General features: G+C 36.0%; 1 protein-coding gene across 8 annotated transcripts in view; it reads left to right on the top strand.

Annotated features, from left to right (window-relative positions):
• The window catches only part of PLS1 (plastin 1), a 48350-nt gene extending 29779 nt beyond the window's left edge, over positions 1 to 18571 (top strand). For 7 of the 8 annotated variants that reach the window (XM_080409589.1, XM_080409590.1, XM_080409585.1 and 4 more), the window contains 13 exons: positions 700 to 832; positions 1753 to 1834; positions 3157 to 3322; positions 3418 to 3560; positions 4965 to 5060; positions 6547 to 6742; positions 8449 to 8469; positions 11818 to 11896; positions 13064 to 13178; positions 13931 to 14064; positions 14856 to 14979; positions 17051 to 17175; positions 17628 to 18571. In XM_080409589.1, coding sequence (XP_080265715.1) covers positions 700 to 832; positions 1753 to 1834; positions 3157 to 3322; positions 3418 to 3560; positions 4965 to 5060; positions 6547 to 6742; positions 8449 to 8469; positions 11818 to 11896; positions 13064 to 13178; positions 13931 to 14064; positions 14856 to 14979; positions 17051 to 17175; positions 17628 to 17763 — 1550 coding nt within the window. In that variant the 3' untranslated portion in view covers positions 17764 to 18571. The remainder of the gene's footprint in view (positions 1 to 699; positions 833 to 1752; positions 1835 to 3156; positions 3323 to 3417; positions 3561 to 4964; positions 5061 to 6546; positions 6743 to 8448; positions 8470 to 11817; positions 11897 to 13063; positions 13179 to 13930; positions 14065 to 14855; positions 14980 to 17050; positions 17176 to 17627) is intronic. The other variant, XM_080409591.1, reaches the window with a different exon arrangement.
• Positions 18572 to 18578: the final 7 nt, after the last annotated feature.

Genomic DNA, 18578 nt, shown 5'->3' with positions numbered 1-18578 from the left:
GGTTTATGATGAGATGAAGTGTGCACTAAAATTTCACATTTCTTCCCACTGACAATGAAAGACATGTAATGAGTCAGTTGTAGGTACCCCTCTTGTATACTTCTTGAGGTAAGTGAGGTGAATAATACCTGTACTGTCTTGGAATTTGGATACTGATACTTGATTGACTGTCATCATAATAAGCATTCTTAGATGCTTAATAACAAATTCTGTACTAAATAAGAGAGAATTTAAAACTGAGGTATTAAACTTTAGGTTTCTCGAAGTGATCCAGATGATAGTCTCAAAAATACTGCCAGTCTCTGAAGTCCTAATAGAAGGCAAAATAAAACGCTACGTTTTAAACCAAGGGTGTATAGATTGAGATGTTGCATATTTCAGATCAGATTTCCCTCTCTTCATTGTAAATGCTGAGAAACTGAATTCACAGTCAGCCATGGTGACACCTTCTCCATGTTACTATGATTTTTACGTTGTCCTTCAGAAAATCACCAGATATTTAGAGGGTGCAGTAGGAGAAAGATCAACCTGTACTTGCTATTTTTTGTGTTCTTTCCCACCGGTCTGGTTATTTCTGTAACTGACCCATGTGAAACTAAGGGGTTTTGCTGTGGATGAACCTTTTTGACCCAAGTTGGATGTTTTGTAGTACATGTTCATGGAAATAATAGTTTGTTTTAATGCTGTTTTTCTTTTCAGAGGAAGAAAAAGTTGCTTTTGTTAATTGGATAAATAAAGCTCTACAAGATGACCCAGACTGTAAGCACCTCCTACCTATGAACCCATCAGATGCCAGTCTTTTTAAATCCCTTGCAGATGGCATCCTTCTTTGGTGAGTTTAGGGCTATGAGAAAGAAAAGAAGTTAATCTCAAAGGTTAAATGCTGATCACAGTGACAAGAACTGGGAAACTTTAACAGTCTTTAACATCAAGGTTCCACTCCTAAATATTTCAACCCATGTGTAAGATGGGGAAAACTTGTTTTCCCATAGAAATGTTGTTTTGAGCAATTTTTTTATGTGACTCTGTGCATGTATTAGGGAAGTGGGTTTCCACTTCAAACACGTAATTATACATGGCAGATATGTGCAGGTTGTTTATAAAGGAGATAGTTCCACAGTTCGTATATCCATTAGCTGAAAAAATCAGTAAACTGCTATTTCAGATATTTTAAAGTTAGTAAATCATAGGATGGGAGGAACAGAAATCTAAATTAGATCTGTGGCAAAACAGAGAGTGTATAGTAGGTCTCTTAACTTCAGTCTGCTGTAACTTTCTAGTTGAGTAGACTAATAGTACTTATTAATCCACCATGGTAACAAAGGATTAGCGTAGTAGTATTGATGTGAATTAGTCTTTGAGATCCTTGTAGATTCAAGATACTATAGTAAATGCAGTGCAGAAATATACTGCTTATATTACAAAGATTTTCACTTGACATTATTTAAGTGACCTTAGCTTACACTTTTTTTAATCTTCTCAAGTACTTTTTTGACAGCGCAGACATGCTGTGTCACTTAAATATAAAACCCAGTTGCTCGGGTTTCTTAAATACGTGTTTTTGGGGGGGTTCTGGATGAATGTGCACTTATTTGACAGGGAGAAGAGATTTAGTGGATGAGGTAGTCTTTATTATGTTTTTTTTAATCTTTTCAGAAATACTTACAGCTAGTTTAAAGTATTAGGAGTTTATAATCAAATATATTTTCTGAGTAATGGAAGTTTGAATAAACTCTGACTTTTCTTCCTTAGCAAAATGATCAACTTCTCACAACCAGATACAATTGATGAAAGGGCTATTAATAAGAAGAAACTCACTCCTTTCACTATTTCTGTAAGTACTTCACAGATAGGAACTTGCCATAAATGATAAAGTGAAGTATTTTTCTATAGCTTTGTTTTAATGACAGTTCTCCTGGTGGAGAAAAAAAAAAAAGTCCAACGTATGAAAATATGTCAAAGCACGAAATTGTATTTTCTAATAAACTCTGCTGAATTCTTCTGTTTCTTAGATGATTTACATGATAACTTGTCTTTTTCATGATTTCCTTAGTTCCCTATTTGCTATTCTTGTTCTGCTTTACTAAGTATCTGGAGGAAATAACTTTAGGCTTTGGAGTGGATGGTCAGGTTGTATTTTAGCAATGCAGAAAGTGTCTGCATGGCTGTATACTGTAAGGTAGGATGATACATATATAAAATAGTGGGGAGTAGCTTGGATGCAAGATGAGGAGTTCTATTTTTAAATGTGTATGAATTCATGAAAATATTTGAGAGAAGCAGTTTTGGTGTAAGAAAACAAGTCTGGAAGAGGAAAGTAGATCCGTAAGTTACTAGCCTGATGAGAAAAAACAAAAACCAAACCACCTGATTAAAAACCTTGGTTAAATGGCAGACTTCATTTCAGGCTGTGACATTAAAACGTGAAGAGTTAAAACATACTATGTTCTAAATCCTGCAAGTGGGTCATGTAAATTCTACTTATTTAAAGAGGATGTGTCAGCAAAGATGATACTACATGTGTTCATGTTGTCTCTGTAGATAGCGTTAGTATTTTCTTGCGTTGTATTTTAACTTACATGAGCTGCCAGGTTTGGTTGGTTAGGTTTTTTTGATGATTCATCTGTGACAATCACTAACTTTACTTACAGTGTCAGGATGCTGAATTGCCATTATTTTCTTATGCTGTCTGTTCAATTGCAGTTTAACGGTTGCTTGAATAATTGTGTCAGCCTGTATAAGATCCAAGATGGGATGACAATGATGTCAGTAGCTTCCTGCACAGGCAGAACTCCATATGAGCACGTTTTTCCACAGGAACAAGCCCCTGATATTTTGAGGATTACTGCTTAATTTGTGTGTGTGATACTTACGAATTACAAAACATGTTTTCATTAGAGTATTCCTCAATGATCTAAGCTGCAGAAGGTGGTCCACAATGTTTTGCTGAGTCCACTTTAAACAGTGTCAATAATGTTTTCCATTAAATTTTTGTAAAATACATGGTGGTCCACAAAAAAATCTCCAGAGTGCATTTTTCCACTAGGAACTAACGCATTATTTCTTATAACTTCTGAAACTTACAAAATTTAGTATGAACAACTTTACCAAGAATTAAAACCTCATAAATTTGTTAAACAATGGTATTCCAAACAGGAAAACCTAAACCTGGCTCTGAACTCCGCATCTGCCATTGGCTGTACGGTTGTCAATATTGGATCACAAGATTTGCAAGAAGGAAGACCACACTTGGTGTTAGGACTCTTGTGGCAGATCATTAAAGTTGGTCTTTTTGCTGATATTGAAATCTCCAGAAATGAAGGTAAGTAAAATGCCAGGTATATCAATATCAGCAATTTGGAACTAATGGAGACCACAATAGCAGTGATTTTGGCTTTCTTTCAAACTTTCTTTTAGCTCTTATCACCTTGCTAAATGAAGGGGAAGAACTAGATCAGTTAATGAAGCTTTCCCCAGAAGAGCTTTTGCTACGCTGGGTGAACTACCATCTGGCCAATGCACGGTGGCAGAAAATCAGTAACTTCAGCCAAGACATTAAGGTATGTAGTTACTTGCGCTGGTAATGGAACATAATGGTATTTAAACACAGGGTCCATAGAAATAAATGAGTTTCATCAGAAGTATTTAGGAAAATAGTAGTCATCTGCTTTTTCTAGCTATATGTTCATCCTGTGTTTTTCAACACACAGAGCATTATTTTAATATCTTATATCCTACTCAGTGCTCGTGCCATGTATTACGATGTCACAGAACAAAGGAAACGTTTCCAACAAGCTCATATTCATGGAAGTTCTGATGTTCTCAGATTTTTATTAGAGTTGTTTAGGACAATTTGGACTACCTTATTATTTACCTTTTTTCTGCCTGTCCTTTCCTGCTCCTGGGTCTGCAGCAACCTCTCTTTTCTTTCCTTTGTTGTTTTAAAGGAGGAGTGTGTGGCTTTACGTCCCCTCCTGGTGCATATTTGCTAATAGTGATTGCTCTTCATACCTAGCATTCTACAGAAGAGTAGGAAACCTCTTGAGGAAAGAACTGTTACTCAGGCGGCTGTCTGGAGTAGCTAGTGCTTCTTCATCCACGCAGAGAGCAGCCCCCCTCAGTCACTGTGCTTTGCTGGTGTGCCTGTTTACTGACAAGGGGACTGAAACGCAAACTGGTCACTCAGGGCAGGTGTCAGACATGCGTAATTCTTCCCTCTTCTTCAGTTGTTCTGCATAAGGTATGCAGAGTACTGTAATAAGTCCAGTTGAAGAGAGAAAACCCCAACTTCTTAAAACTAAAAGCAAAGGAGGAAGATTCCCTAAGGTAGTAAGAAACCCATGTCATTAATGGCTAGTTGTATCTTTTCAAATGCCATCAAAAGGCTATTATTGAAGCAAACCTTTAACTAGGGTTTTACATGAAAACTGCTACTGTGGTAAAAATACTACATGCTATTTAAGAGAAGTATTAATCTAAAACTAGCAGGTTTTTATTTTATTTTCCTGGTGTCTTAGTGGTGAAAAACCCAGTACCATACTGGAAACTGCATCAAATAAGTATTTTTTTTGTCACTATAGATTGATCCTAAAAGTGCCACTTTGCTCTCAATTTTGAACTCCAATTGCCTCATTGATTAAGAAAGAGAATTTTTTATAAAACAGTCTGTTTGAAAATGATAGTGAAGAAATAAAATACCAACACTAAAAATAGAGGTCCATATTGAGATTGGGTTTTGTGGGTAACTTAAATAAATTTGCCTTAAATATTTTAATTACACCCATCTAGTTCATATCCAGCAGAATAAATTTAACTAACATCATCCAGAATAATTAGCAGACATTCCTTTCCTCTGCAAGTAAAAAATATTTAGACTTTTGTGTTGGATTATAAGAGCAATAAATGGCTATGAAAGGCTACATATTTGCTTTTTCTTTAAAAAAAAAATATACTGCTTGTTTTAGGATTCAAGAGCATACTACCATCTGTTAAATCAGATTGCACCCAAAGGAGATGGCCTTGATGAATCGCCCATTAAAGTTGACTTTTCAGGATTTCATGTAAGTATCCAGAAATGTAAAAATGGACTGGAATTTTCAGAGATCTCTATGTACAAGGCTGTCCCAGAATCCTCTTTTGTTTTGTAAAACATACAAAAGCTCAGTCAGGTTGCTCAATGTCACAAAAGCTTAGATGAATAAAAACACAAGTAAAGTTCCAGAGTGCTGCTGGAACTGAATTTGCATCCTGCAGTGTAAAATTTGGAGCTGTGTTTTACTTGGAGTAGTCTCTAACTGGTTTCTGTTTTCACTTTGGTCCTCTAAGATGAATGTTATAATATCCTGCTCAGGTCTGCCCTTCTGCGATTCAGACGAGGAAAATAGTAGACTTCGCAAACCTTGTGATCCTTCCTCAAACCAAACAGCATTCCGAAATAACATGTAAGCCCTTCCAATAACCAGAAGGAAAGCTAAGTTTGGCATCCATCAACCTTTAAGCTGTAAAAGGATAGAGGGTCTAAAAGCAGCCTAGGTATATGTGAAAACATTTTTTTTCTAGGCTCCTACATAATGCTTATTGGAAGGATTATTCGGAGAATGCATTCGATACTGAGCTGCCTGCCTGAGATAGAGATTTCTATATATCAGTCAGAATCTTAAATAGAATCTTGTTATTCATTATAATATTGAAAACCCATATGCAAAATTGTTTGCTTACAAGCTTTTGTTCTCTCAAACTCCATGAGGAGAGCTCTGTTTTGTTTGTTTGCTTTTGTTTTGGGGTTGGGGGGATGGGGGTGGGAAGGATAGTAGTTACTTTTTTCCATGTAATTTCCTACAGTTCCTATGATAATGTTCTATAATGGGTTATAAAACAGTATCAATAACACATAACAACTTGTTTTAGAGCAAGTTTCTGGTTGAGTGTAGCAACACTGAATTACTGACTGTTATTCAATTATAATAGTAATTAAATTACTAACTCTTTTCCCTATAAATAGTAATTCTTATTGTTGTGAAGATTAGAGGCAAAAAGTATATACCACATAGTTTTCAACGCTGGTTTATTCTATGTAGATTAATAAAGACAAAACAAAATAACACATAGGTTACCAACTTAAGATGATTCAGAGACAAAAATATTAAAAGGAAATCCCGTTCTGAAGCATTCATATTCGTGCTGAGGGTTTTAGGCATCATCTGTCATTACTATGTTTGAGAATGTCAGTTTAAAGCAGTGATGGTGAACCCTGGGCACATGTAGCAGAACATGCAGTGTGGGAGTCAACAGCCTGGAAACAGAAATAAAAGCACTGCATGTCTGGCTGCTACTGCTGTTGCAGGGATTCATGAGGAATGCCGCACTGGCAGCCACGGAAAGAAAGTGGAAGGAAGAGGGGAGTTACGGGCTGTAACGGCTAGCTCAAACATTTGGGGAATGAGGGGGGAATTAATATGTGTCACTTAAAGATTTTTCCAAACTGAAGATTTAGTAAAGAGTGGAAACATGTTAGTGTTTGTTACGTTTTTTTTTTTTTTCTTTTAGGATAAAAATGACTTGAGGAGAGCTGAATACATGCTCCAACAGGCAGATAAATTGGGCTGCAGAGAGTTCGTAACTCCAGCTGATGTGGTTGCAGGCAACCCTAAACTCAATTTGGCTTTTGTTGCAAATCTCTTTAACACATATCCAGCCCTACACAAGCCTGACAATTCATCTTACGATCTCAATTTATTAGAAGGTACTCAACTTACTAAGCATACAGGAGGCAAGAATATTAGTGATTTCTATTTCAGTATTCCTTCTAGGCTGTGATAGAGTATCCCTGTGTGATAGTGCATGTGTTAACACAAAGCTTTCTCACTAGCTTTCAATATAAGCCTTAAGTAGAAGTCCCTCTTACTGTGAATATTGTTCACTTGTGTTAGCCTGAGCAAAGGCTATTCTTGAATAACCTTCTATCATTCCATTCATTTGCAGGAGCAAAAACTCTTCTCTTACTCCCATTCTAGTTTCCTGTGCTTCTTTCCATACAGTTTATATTTTAGCTGATGCACAAATTCTAGCTTTCCCTAATTTGCAATGCTATACTATGCAGCTTTAATAGTCTTTTAAAGTACTTTTCACATATTGTGCTTATAAGATATGTGTGTGTATGTGTATTAGTTTGTTGCTTTTTAAAACAGGAAACATTAAACAAAAAGGCTTTTGTATCACCAATCTATAGATTTATCTATTGCATCAGCAGCCTATATAGATCCTAGCATATCAGCAAGTTTGGATTTTAACTGTACATTTCAGATTCTTAAAGTTAGAGATAAAGGAATAATTGGCAGCAATCTTTGGCTGTCACCCTTTCTGTGGACCAGCTAATCTAGGATAATGAAATGGCTCCTGCCACAGTGTATTTCACAGTTGTTCACTGATCTCAAAGGAATGGTGAGAATCAGGGGTGCCGCACTCGGGGAAAATTCATCAGCTATGTTTACACGTTCCTCTGCACTGCCTACTCCTGCCTTCCTCTTACTGTTCCTATCAGGTTTCCTTTCCATCTAGGTGAGTCCATCTTCCTTTGCTCCTCTTTTTTCATAATTTGTCTGCTCTGCTGCATCCCTGTGTCACAAATCTTGTATCCCTCAGACCGCTCCTGTTTCAGGCTTCCTGCTCTTCTAGCTTTAGCTGGGTGCCAGCTGTGGTAGAGGTATCAGAGCACAGGAGGTAGTCTTCCCTTCTCAGCTGTGATATCCCTAGTCACTGAAATCCCTGCTCTCCAAGACAAAAGACTGATGGAAAGGCCTGTTTTTCCTCTGCTGTAATTTTGTTAGAAATACATGCTTTTAGATAGACATACAGGAGCTGTGTGGAGGTGAAATATGTTCGTTTCAGTTTCCCTGTTCTGAACATGAAGTTGCAGGTGTGATTCAAAATACTGAAAAATCAGTCAAATTTAGAAGAGTTTTCATTGGCATGGCAAAAACAGATTAACTACTTTCTGAACTTGCCTAAAATAGTTAGATGAGGTCAAAGTTTCAGCTAAAACAGTTTGTAAGAAGATATGATCACCTAAATGCTAGATCGCAATTTTGTAGCGATAAATACTGGCCAAACTTAACTTTACTGTTTATGGTATATATTTTTAGAAATGGATAATCATGCCAATGTTATCTGTTCAAAGGCAAGTAGATGACTCTCCTTTGCCCCCAAATAATAATTCCTGTGGTGTCATGTAAACCATCAAAATAGTTATTTCAGCCAAAAGACAATGTTGATAAGTGTTTTTCTGCTAACTTGTTTTATATTTTCCTTTAAAATTCTGTGGTTTTACTGATGTTTTCTCAATATAGTGATATAAGATACATTCATTTCTTTATAGTTTCATCATAGATTGTCTGTTGGTATCTGACTCATAATTTATAATGCTTTCCTATTTTGCTTCATGAAATGCAGATTTGACCCCTCCTAATGTAGGTACTGTATTTAGTACTTTTCTGTATTCCATGAAAGTATTTATTCTGCATATTTTTTTTCTAGTGTTTTAATCATCTCTGTCCTTTTCTGGTTGATTTTTGCATTGTTCTTGTATTTTTCTACTGCTTTAATATGCCATCATAAGTAAAAGAAGAAAAAACCCACAGACTCACAGGGTCTAACAAGATGCATATAAAATGGGGGCAGGACTTGCAGTAAGTCAAATCCATACAGTTCTTTCTTTGGGTTTAACCAGTAAGGGCTTTCCATGAACCAAGATGTAAACCTCTAGGCATGTGTGGGTGAGTGGGACTTTCTGAAAGTCTTAATTTTCCTGCATACATTTCAGTCTTTTCAGTGACAGTTCCATCCAAAGAGTATGATGAGGCTGTTCTCTTTGGTTTAAGGCAGCAAACACTGTGTAAATAGATACCTGCTCTGATAATACTTAACAAGTCTGGTGATGTGCTCTTGTATGCAGAGAGCGTATCCCTCAGGCACACTGACACAGCAAAATGAACATTTGATATTATGTGGGGGATCAAGGGGGGAGTCCTGACCTCAGTCAATGCACAACCTTTAAGTGACTCTGGCTCCGAGGAACCTCTTGCTTCTGGGGAAGGCAGCAAAGTTTGTACTTTAAGTCACATAGAAAGCTGAGGTCTTGGGGGGAGGAAGAGGAAGGACTTGTGTCCACTTAGGTTTCCTCCAGTGTAGATGTCCTCTGCTGCTGTTGCTTAGTCCACTGGCAGCCTTCAATGTTGACTACTCCCACTCAGGCCAGCAGAACTAGGTGTAAATTGCATCTTGAGCTCTATTGTCTTCCAGAGAATAGTATGTATCTGGAGCGCTTTGGATTCTTGATCCCATCCCTGTGGCTACTTCCCACTCAGTTCCACAGTATAATCTCAAAGAAAGAGATGGCAATAAATATAAAGGATACTACCAAATTTGCTCCTCTCTCTTTTGTGTAGCTCTGCCCCCTTTCTGCAGTTTTCCAATGATTTTGGCTATCTGCTGCACCACTCAGCAGAAGATATGCTCCTGATAGGATCACAAGGTATATTTTGAATAAAAGAATAGAGAGAAAAAATTGGTCAGTTCTCAGCCATCTGGAAAACTTATGAATGCTTATGTGTTGCATGATAAAGGGATTTGTTTGAGTGGCATATTAAATATAGTATGCTGGGGTGAGTTCCTGGATTCCCCCTATCCAAAAGGGTGCTGCCCAGTTTGCATGCTCTTGCTCCTGCTTGGCTACTTTGGGTTCTTTCAACAAGGTTGAGCACGCATTTTAAAATTCTCAGTCTGAGTGCGGTTGCTGAGTATACGTCTCTGTAGCTGTACTTTGTTTAGTAAAATGTTCCTTAATCTTGTTACCTACCATATTTGCAATGGACAAGTGTTCCTAAAAGCACACTGCAGTCAGTGTTGTAGATACCGCAAACTCACTCAAAGCTCAGTAAGCCTAAAAACTTCAAAAAAACAAAAAAAGCAGAAAGGACTTGCTTCAAAATACTATAACCTCATAAGTTACTCTTCATAAATTTAAATTATATATCATGCTTGTATTTTGATTGTATCTCTGTGTGGAAAAAATGACATTTTTAACTTTGTGATAAAATACGATTCTTTGTCTTTTAAACTTTCCTGTGGGAAGAAATATGTGAAACAAAGTTGACTGCCTGAAGACATTGCAGAATAGTATTTTTCTCTGTTTCAGCATGTGTTCATCAGTGACTCTTTGATAGTTTTTTCAAGTAAATATTTGGAACAAATACTAGGTTGATTTGCATATGAAAGACCATAACTTATAATAAGAATATATCAGTAGGATGACCATCATCTATTTCATAATAATTTGAAAGTAACTGGTAAGCTGGCCAAAACTTTTAAAATAAAAATTATTCTGTTGGAAAATGTCAATTACAGATGAAATTTCTGAATTTAATTTTTTCATGAATATTTTTTGAAGTCCAGAGACTTTTATATAAAAGGGGAGGAGACCCAGCTTAAAATTGTAACCCTGATCTAAAAATTGATGTTATGACATCGGTCTGTTTCATGAAAAAACAGTATTAAAGAGGATTTCTCTTTATTCTACAGATAAATACACGTTTATGTAGTAGCTTTATTTTGCAAAAACATTTATTGTTATCTAGTCAATGTAGAGCTTCACTACGAAATGAGACTTCTCATGCTACATAAACCTCATTAGACAAACTCAGTACCGTTATCCTCTAAGGAAGGAACAAATGAAGGAAACAAAGAAGTCTTACACACATTTTTATGTGTTTCAGTCCTGAGAAATCTGTTCTTCTGTTGTTTGGGGAGGTTTTCTGCCTCCTCCATGTCCTTTCTGTTTTCTTAACTGTGGATGATCAGCCCAGGGGAACAAAGTGATGAGGTTACATATTCAGGCTACATATTTTCTTAAATGCTCTTATTTGATGTAAGAGAGAACAGCTTATGCAGTACTGATACACATGCAATTGGCCACAGATACATTGTTAAAATTTAGGCAATGTGTATAGAAAATTAATGCATTATTGCAAACTGTAGCTTTATAGAGAAAGACCGTTAGTTCAGGACTCCTGATTACATGAGCTATAACACAATCTATGTCAGGAAGGTGAAAGGTGGTTTGGGGCTTTTTTTTTTTTTAATTTCCTACTGAATTTTCTGCATTTCTAATAAGCAGAGTTGCTAGTTAAAACTGCAAGAATAACTAGCCCCCTTGGCAGTATAAATAGCTTCATAAATTTAACCAATGCAATACTGCCTTGCTAAGTCTCCAGTGTTTAAAAACTGAAAAGAGGAGGTCTGTTGCTTTGGGGCAGTACCTTCACAAGTTAATACTGCGAACTTGTGTGGAGAGAAGTGGAGCTGTAGTTTTGGGAGTCCGATGCAATTGCAATAACTTTGCTAGTGCTAACTTTTATTAAAAATACACCTTTTTAAACGGATTTAAAGATACTGTTGAATATAATTTCCACAGATTTTTGTTTTCGGAAATTATTCTTAATCATCACAGTTTTCTCCATGATTTATAATAATTATCTAGAATATAACCAACAAACTCCTTATTTCTGTATTTTAACAAATTGCATTTACACAGAAAATCTAGTCTAATAGTACTCCCTGTAGTGTCTCTGGCCTTGTGCCCAGTACTGAGGGACTCTGAATTTCATAGGATTGCTTCACCTTACTAGCCAGTAGGGACTGCTACTGGGGAAAGGATGAACTCATTGGAGGACGTGGGGGGGAAGGGGTATGAAAACCATTTAAATGCTGCTTGCGAAAGTGTTTTCTCCAATAACTTATATAGAATTACATTTGTCACCATAGGAGAAACTAAGGAAGAAAGAACTTTCAGAAACTGGATGAATTCACTGGGGGTGAGCCCATACGTTAATCATTTATACAGGTAAGGTTGTTGTCCTTTTGTTTAGGGTTTTTTTTGGTTAAAAAAAAATTATTTCCCTTCAATGACAGGGGAAGAAAGACGAAAAGAAAAATGGGAAGTTGTACTTCTTCTAGAATTGTGATTTCCAGGTTTCTACACAGTGTGATAGGAACTTCAAAACTGGTCTGTAGAGTTTCATTAAGTGTTGTGTGACTGATGTTCTACTTACGATCTAGAAATACTGGAAAACTTGAAAAGTTTTGATGTTCTCCCCTCACTCACTTGAACTTTGAATTACATTTTTTAAAAAGTTAATTGTTGTTTATAATGCATGTTGGTTTTTTTCTCATGACAGATGAAATGACTGCAAACCTTTTAAAACAGTCATATAACTCTAAACTAATGAGATGATAACTGTTTGCCGAGTAGACTGTAAGAATCTACATAGTGTGGTATTCCCTTAAAACAAAGGGTTTTCTAGCATGCTTTTATATGCTTCTGATACACTTCCAAATTGTGCTAGCAGTTGATTCAAATCCTATTAATAGAAGATGGGATATAGGGAGCAAGTGGGAACATCTGCTTGCATGTATACTTGCTGTTAGGTTGCATTGTTTCCGTTTTCTGACCTCTATAAAGTGATACCCTCTGTAGATAGCTTAATGTGGAGAATTTCATTTGGCAAGTAGCTGGAGGGGATCATCAAGAATGCAGTTAATAATAGGAAGTAATGCTTTTCCTAATATTGTTTTTTCACAAGTACATTTGTTTTGATTATTCTTCAGCAAGATACATCTGTAGATGCAGATAAAGCATGAGTAGTTAACATTTTGGGAAGTCCTGAAGAAACTAAAATGAGAGCAATAAATAAAAACTTTTTAGCTAGATATTTTATCTATGCCTACCCTATGAAAGCAATTATTTAAAGTTGGTAAAACCAGTGGCTGTGCTTACTTCACTGAGAATTATGAAAATAATGAAATTAAATGTACAATTTAGTGTAAATAATCACAGAAATCAAGCAACAGGATATAGGCCAGTTTCTCCATAGAACAACACAAATTTTTAATTATGTGACTAGGATTTTTCAGCAACTTGAGAGACTTCTCAAAGTGTAATTAAGTACTTAACAATTTTGTTGTGAATATGAGCTGTTGTACTTAAAAACATTGTTTTACTCTGGTTTAGTGACCTCTCTGATGCTTTAATAATTTTCCAATTGTATGATATGACTCGTGTACCGGTTGAGTGGAACCATGTGAACAAACCTCCTTATCCGTTACTTGGTAGTAATATGAAAAAGGTGAGTAGATACTCTAATACAGTCCACTTTCGCTGTCTCGTATTGCGCTGTTTGTAGTAATCTGGGTTGTCTAGATTTGCATGCTACTGAGACAGTCCTAGCCAGAAAAAAAAAAAAAAAAAGAGGTGGGTGGCAAATATCTTCCAGATATTATCTCAAGGAATAAATAGCAGTTATAGCATATATCACTCGTAGTTTCTAAATGCGGACACCTTTTGGCAGTATTTAATTCAGGATCTAATTAGGGTATATAAGCAAAAGTTTCAGGCCTGACACAGCTGACATTGTCTGATACTCTTACATTGGGAGCTGTTTCCTCACAGAGCAGTTTTATGTGCAGCTAGGAGAATTAGTACAGTACTTGCAGAATCCAAGCTCTCAGTTTTGTGGTCTTTCTGAAGCTAGAAATGTTAAAGGCAAAAAAATTACTGTCTAAGAACAATATGTTTAATTTATTTTTCCAAATTCAGTTTTGATGTAAGTATGTAATAATTCACTGGCTTCAGTGGCAATGAACTTGTTTTTCTCTAGGGTGAAAAAAGATTATCATTGGAATATTGCATATTTGCATTTATAGCAAAATCTATTATTTTAATCACAGTGTAGAAAGGCTAGAAGTCTTTCTCTCTAGCTCCAGATTTCATCATAGGTAAAAGTAAGCCAAAGTAATTCAAAATACACATAGATTAATAGGTCTGTATTACAGAAATATTAAGGTGTCTTCATTATTTGCACACTACATTTACTTTTAGATTGAGAATTGCAATTATGCGGTAGAACTTGGGAAGGCAAAAGCCAAATTCTCACTGGTTGGTATTGCTGGACACGATCTAAATGAGGGTAATCCAACTCTGACTTTGGCTTTGGTATGGCAGCTGATGAGAAGGTAAGTTAGGCACAGTATATGATAGATGTGTGTGTATATATATATATCTGTGCACACGTGTATTTCTGTGTCTCTGTATATTAAGGTAAATTAAAGCTAGTGTTCAGCTCACCCAGAAAGTACTTGAGCTATCTCTAAATATCCCTCTTCTCCAAGATAAACTTGTATACATTTTTTTGTAGATTTACATACTGTGTAGCGATTGAAACCACGATAGTGTGTATGTGTACAAATCTATTTAGAGACAATTAAACCCCTATATACTAAAAACTGTGATTAAAATTATAAATCCTGCATCAAGTAAAATGAGCATAAGTTAATTCATGCTGATCGCATGGATCTTTCCGTGAGTAGAAAGTAATTTAAATATTTGTGAAATCAAAAGAAAGATAGATAAATAGGAAGAGATGATTTATGTTACAGAAGTTTAAAATGAGAAGTTTTTAGGCCATCACAGCTATAATAATGTAACTATCATAAAATCAAAATCTTGCTAGTGCATTGAGCAGGAAAATAATGTATTATAAACTAGTTTCATTAAAAATTGTTTTATATATTTTCCACAAGTCAATTTTCTTACACTGACCTCAAAACACTCAATGCTTCTTGTTTCTCATTCTCAGACTGTTGTGATTCAGTTTTCGAGGTGACTTGGATGGCAGGCAGCCATTTAAGCTTGGTGGTGTTGCTGTGTTGAAGTAATATTTTACTTGTGCTTGTAGCTTAATACTGTTAACAGGGTCAAGTTCTACCACACACTTTAACTCAGGCTCTTACTGTCTTTATTAAAGGTATACTTTGAATGTACTGTCAGACCTTGGAGAAGGGGAAAAAGTAAATGATGAAATTATTATTAAGTGGGTAAATCAGACACTTACAAAAGCAAGTAAGAAAACTTCAATTACAAGTTTCAAGGTAATCAAATTTACTTACTTCATTCCATATATAATTGGATCTGGGGGTTTTTAACCTGAGCTGTTTACAGTTTGGCTTTAACAGTGGCACTTCCATCAGCTAGCATAATTGTGTAAGAAAATACTTCTGACAGTCTGAATCATCAAAGGTATTTTACAAGTCTATTATTAAGAAACAACAGAAATTATCATTGCTGCTGTAAGGTACAACACACCACCCCCACCCCCAATGAGACTCTTAAAAAAAATAAAAAAGGCTAAACTTGCGAAGGGGCTCCTGTCTGAAGTTACCAGTGTTTAGGCATGTCATGTCGTATATCTCCCATATTTTTTGATATAGGCACTCTCATACTTGTACAAACATGTACAAGACCAGTTTTGGAAGTACTGGGGGGGGCGGGGGGGGGTTGGAAGGAGAGGAATCACCATTTCTAGTAACAGCTGCTCAAAAAGAGGTACTTGGGCATGACAGAGCCAGGAGAGGAAGCCCAAGTTAACCAGCAACATCTCATGTCTTCATTGGCACTGCTGATGTGCAGCAGACCTGTACAAAGCAGTTTTTCCGATTCAGCAAATACGAACAAATTGATAAAGGATCATATGTATGTCAGGTGTGTCATGCTGTGTGAATTTCATTCTTTAGAAATGGTAGATCAGTAGTTGTACTTGCATGCAAACACAATGTTCTTGTACACAACGTATACCCTGAAACAGGTTAGGTCTGTGGTTCACAAGAGGAACATAAGCACCTAGGAAGTTAAATGTTTGAGAGCTCACTGTGTTATGATACTGAATTAGGTAAGCATTAGGCAAATAATAATATCAAATAACTTTATAGAACAAAATATTTCATTTCTACTCTAGTGGGTGACTTAAGTTTTCATCTTCTTAAAAGGGATTGCTGCTTCTCTTATTTCTACATAAAATATAGTAATGGTGATATGAGTAAGTTGGAGGTATGAAGAGAATCTGTCCCAGCATCTTGCTTTTGGTATGCCTGTGGTTTTGGGGGTGCATCGGTTGTGTTTTTAATGTAATTCAACTGATGGTAGACCAATGAAGATAAGGAGCTACTGATGTAAAGTAACATTATTCAGCATACCTGTACTACTGATTTTTTATAACATTCACATATACGTTGTCACAATCTGAATTTTTCTATTTTGGGGTTACTGCAGCAAGCAGATTCTGTAGCAGAGCAAGCAGAGGTCCCTCGTATTTATTGTGGGCTATGAAAGCGAACTTCTGTGGAATTGCCATTAGTTCAAACTACAAAAATGACACAGGTGTGGGGTTTGGATTATGGCCATGGGGAGATATTCTGTGCACTCAATGTCTTCAAGAAGATTTACTATTTTTAAATGTATAATTAATGTGGAGGCTCTATGTTTCTTCAGTGAGTTAGAAATCAGTTCTGACCTGGTGGTGAAGGCAGCCACGTGACGTGGTGTGTGCTGAGCCCTGCAGGAACAGAGCCAGCCTCACTGGCACTGTCTGCTGACTGTTGGTTTGACACGATCAGCTCTTTATTTGCCCTAGCAATTGGGAAGAAATGATTGCAGCAACAGCACTCGCTGGTTTAAGAATTGAAGAAATTCTTGTGTATTAAATACAAAACAAAGACTGCTCATACTAGCTCAGAATACCATCTGAGTTGAAAAATTGTGAGCCATAAACTACTGCAGAAAATAGTTCAATTACAAGAAAAGGAGAAAAATAAAAGTAGTTGGGGAATGTAAATAGCTTTTAGTTGTCTTGAAAGCTTGGTCCTTGGACTTCCTTGAAAGTTCCCATCCTTCATCAGGGAAGGAGGGAGTTTCTTTCAATAAATATATTTAAACCATTTGTGTAATAATAAGGTTCACACTCAGTGTTGATATTATTTTGATTGTGGAAAAGAGTATTAGACCTCATAAAGGTGGTGGTGGGGGGTAACCCTCATCAATTAAGTAACAAAACACACTGCTATCTTTCAATAGGTATGTAAGATGTGCTGTTGGGTTTTTTGCATTGTGAAGACAGAATAATCAAAGTAAATTCCTTATACTAATCTTTTGAGTCTTCTCTTTTAGGACAGATCAATTAGCACTAGTTTACCTGTCCTAGATTTAATAGATGCTATTGCGCCAAAAGCAGTTCGTCCAGAAATGGTCAAGAGAGAAGATCTTTCTTATGAAGACAAATTGAATAATGCTAAGTAAGTTTTAAATGAATGCCTTGTATTTTCCTGAAGTGCAGGAAATTCATTAATGATGGTGTAATTAATAATTTACTGATTTGTTGAGAGATTACAGTAATATTAGTTGATTTGTTTCAAATAGAATATATTATAAATTATAATATTCTGGAGCTATTTTCTAGCATATTTAAAATATGAACTCAAATTCATGGCTGGTATGGCCTACTACCACTGTATTGCAGTTGGTTTATTGATAGCCTACTATAACCTATATTGTTTTTGCCAAAAATGCTTTGATAACTAGTAGCAAAACATCTGTCAATTCAATTGCTACTATATGCTTTATTCACAAAAACATCCATTTTCTTGTAGAGCGTATCCTGCTATTAAAATCTGTTGTTGGTGGTGAATCTTGGCACACTAGTAGAGGCAAAGACAATAACAGTATTTATTTTCTCTTCTTTTCCAAGGTATGCCATTTCAGTTGCTCGAAAAATCGGTGCTCGTATATACGCTCTCCCAGATGATCTGGTTGAAGTGAAGCCAAAAATGGTGATGACAGTGTTTGCATGTCTGATGGGAAGAGGACTGAACAAAATAAAATAATGAGGACATACATCGTAACTCTCTGCCATGTTAAGCACGATGAATGCCTCGCAGTTTGCAGAGTTCTGAAGCTTAGTGTAAAATGAGAAAATTTGTTTGCACAAATATACTTATTAAGTTTTAATAATGTGTTTAGTTAAAATTTTATTCAATTTCATAATACATCAATTATTTATGGGTAATATTGTTTTCAGAACATGCTTGTTACCTAATTAACATCACACATTTGTATTGCTTTAAAAAAACCACACTCCCTATTAATCAAGCTTCACATGTATTAAGTTTCCATAGCATTGTAAGTATCTGCATCATTATTTCAGGACCTCTTGTGAAACATTGCTTGATTTTGTGGATGTTACTTATGTGTAGTCATAAAAGTCTCAAGGTGCATTCCAGTCCTATTACGTTACTCCTGACTGCTCAGAAGTTCTCATCCTTGCCTTATTCTTTGAGCGTTTAACTCCTGTTGAAGCCAATGAGTCTTGTCATTGATTTTAATCACAGCAAGTGAAGGCCTATGATAACACCAGGAAACTAATGGATAGATAAAGCTGATGAAACTTTTTTTTGTGAGAATAATCTTTAAATATATGCAGTAGTACTGTTCTGTTACCAAGCAGGAACTTTTTATGGTCTATGTATTAAGAAAAAATAGGAAATAGTAAGCTGAAACATAATTGTGTCACTGTAGCTCTGCTTATGTGTTAGCTTTTGCAGTTGGACCAAGCATCTGATTATTTTTTTAATTTTTCATAAAATACTGTATAAGAAGCCAATAAAGAGCTGGCTCGTCCAGTTTGGGGTTTCACATTATT

This window comes from Falco punctatus (genome assembly GCF_963210335.1).
Source record: "Falco punctatus genome assembly, chromosome: 13".
Taxonomy (NCBI): domain Eukaryota; kingdom Metazoa; phylum Chordata; class Aves; order Falconiformes; family Falconidae; genus Falco; species Falco punctatus.
The sequence above is the reverse complement of the archived record's forward strand: the minus strand, read 5'-3'. Positions and strand labels throughout refer to the sequence as shown.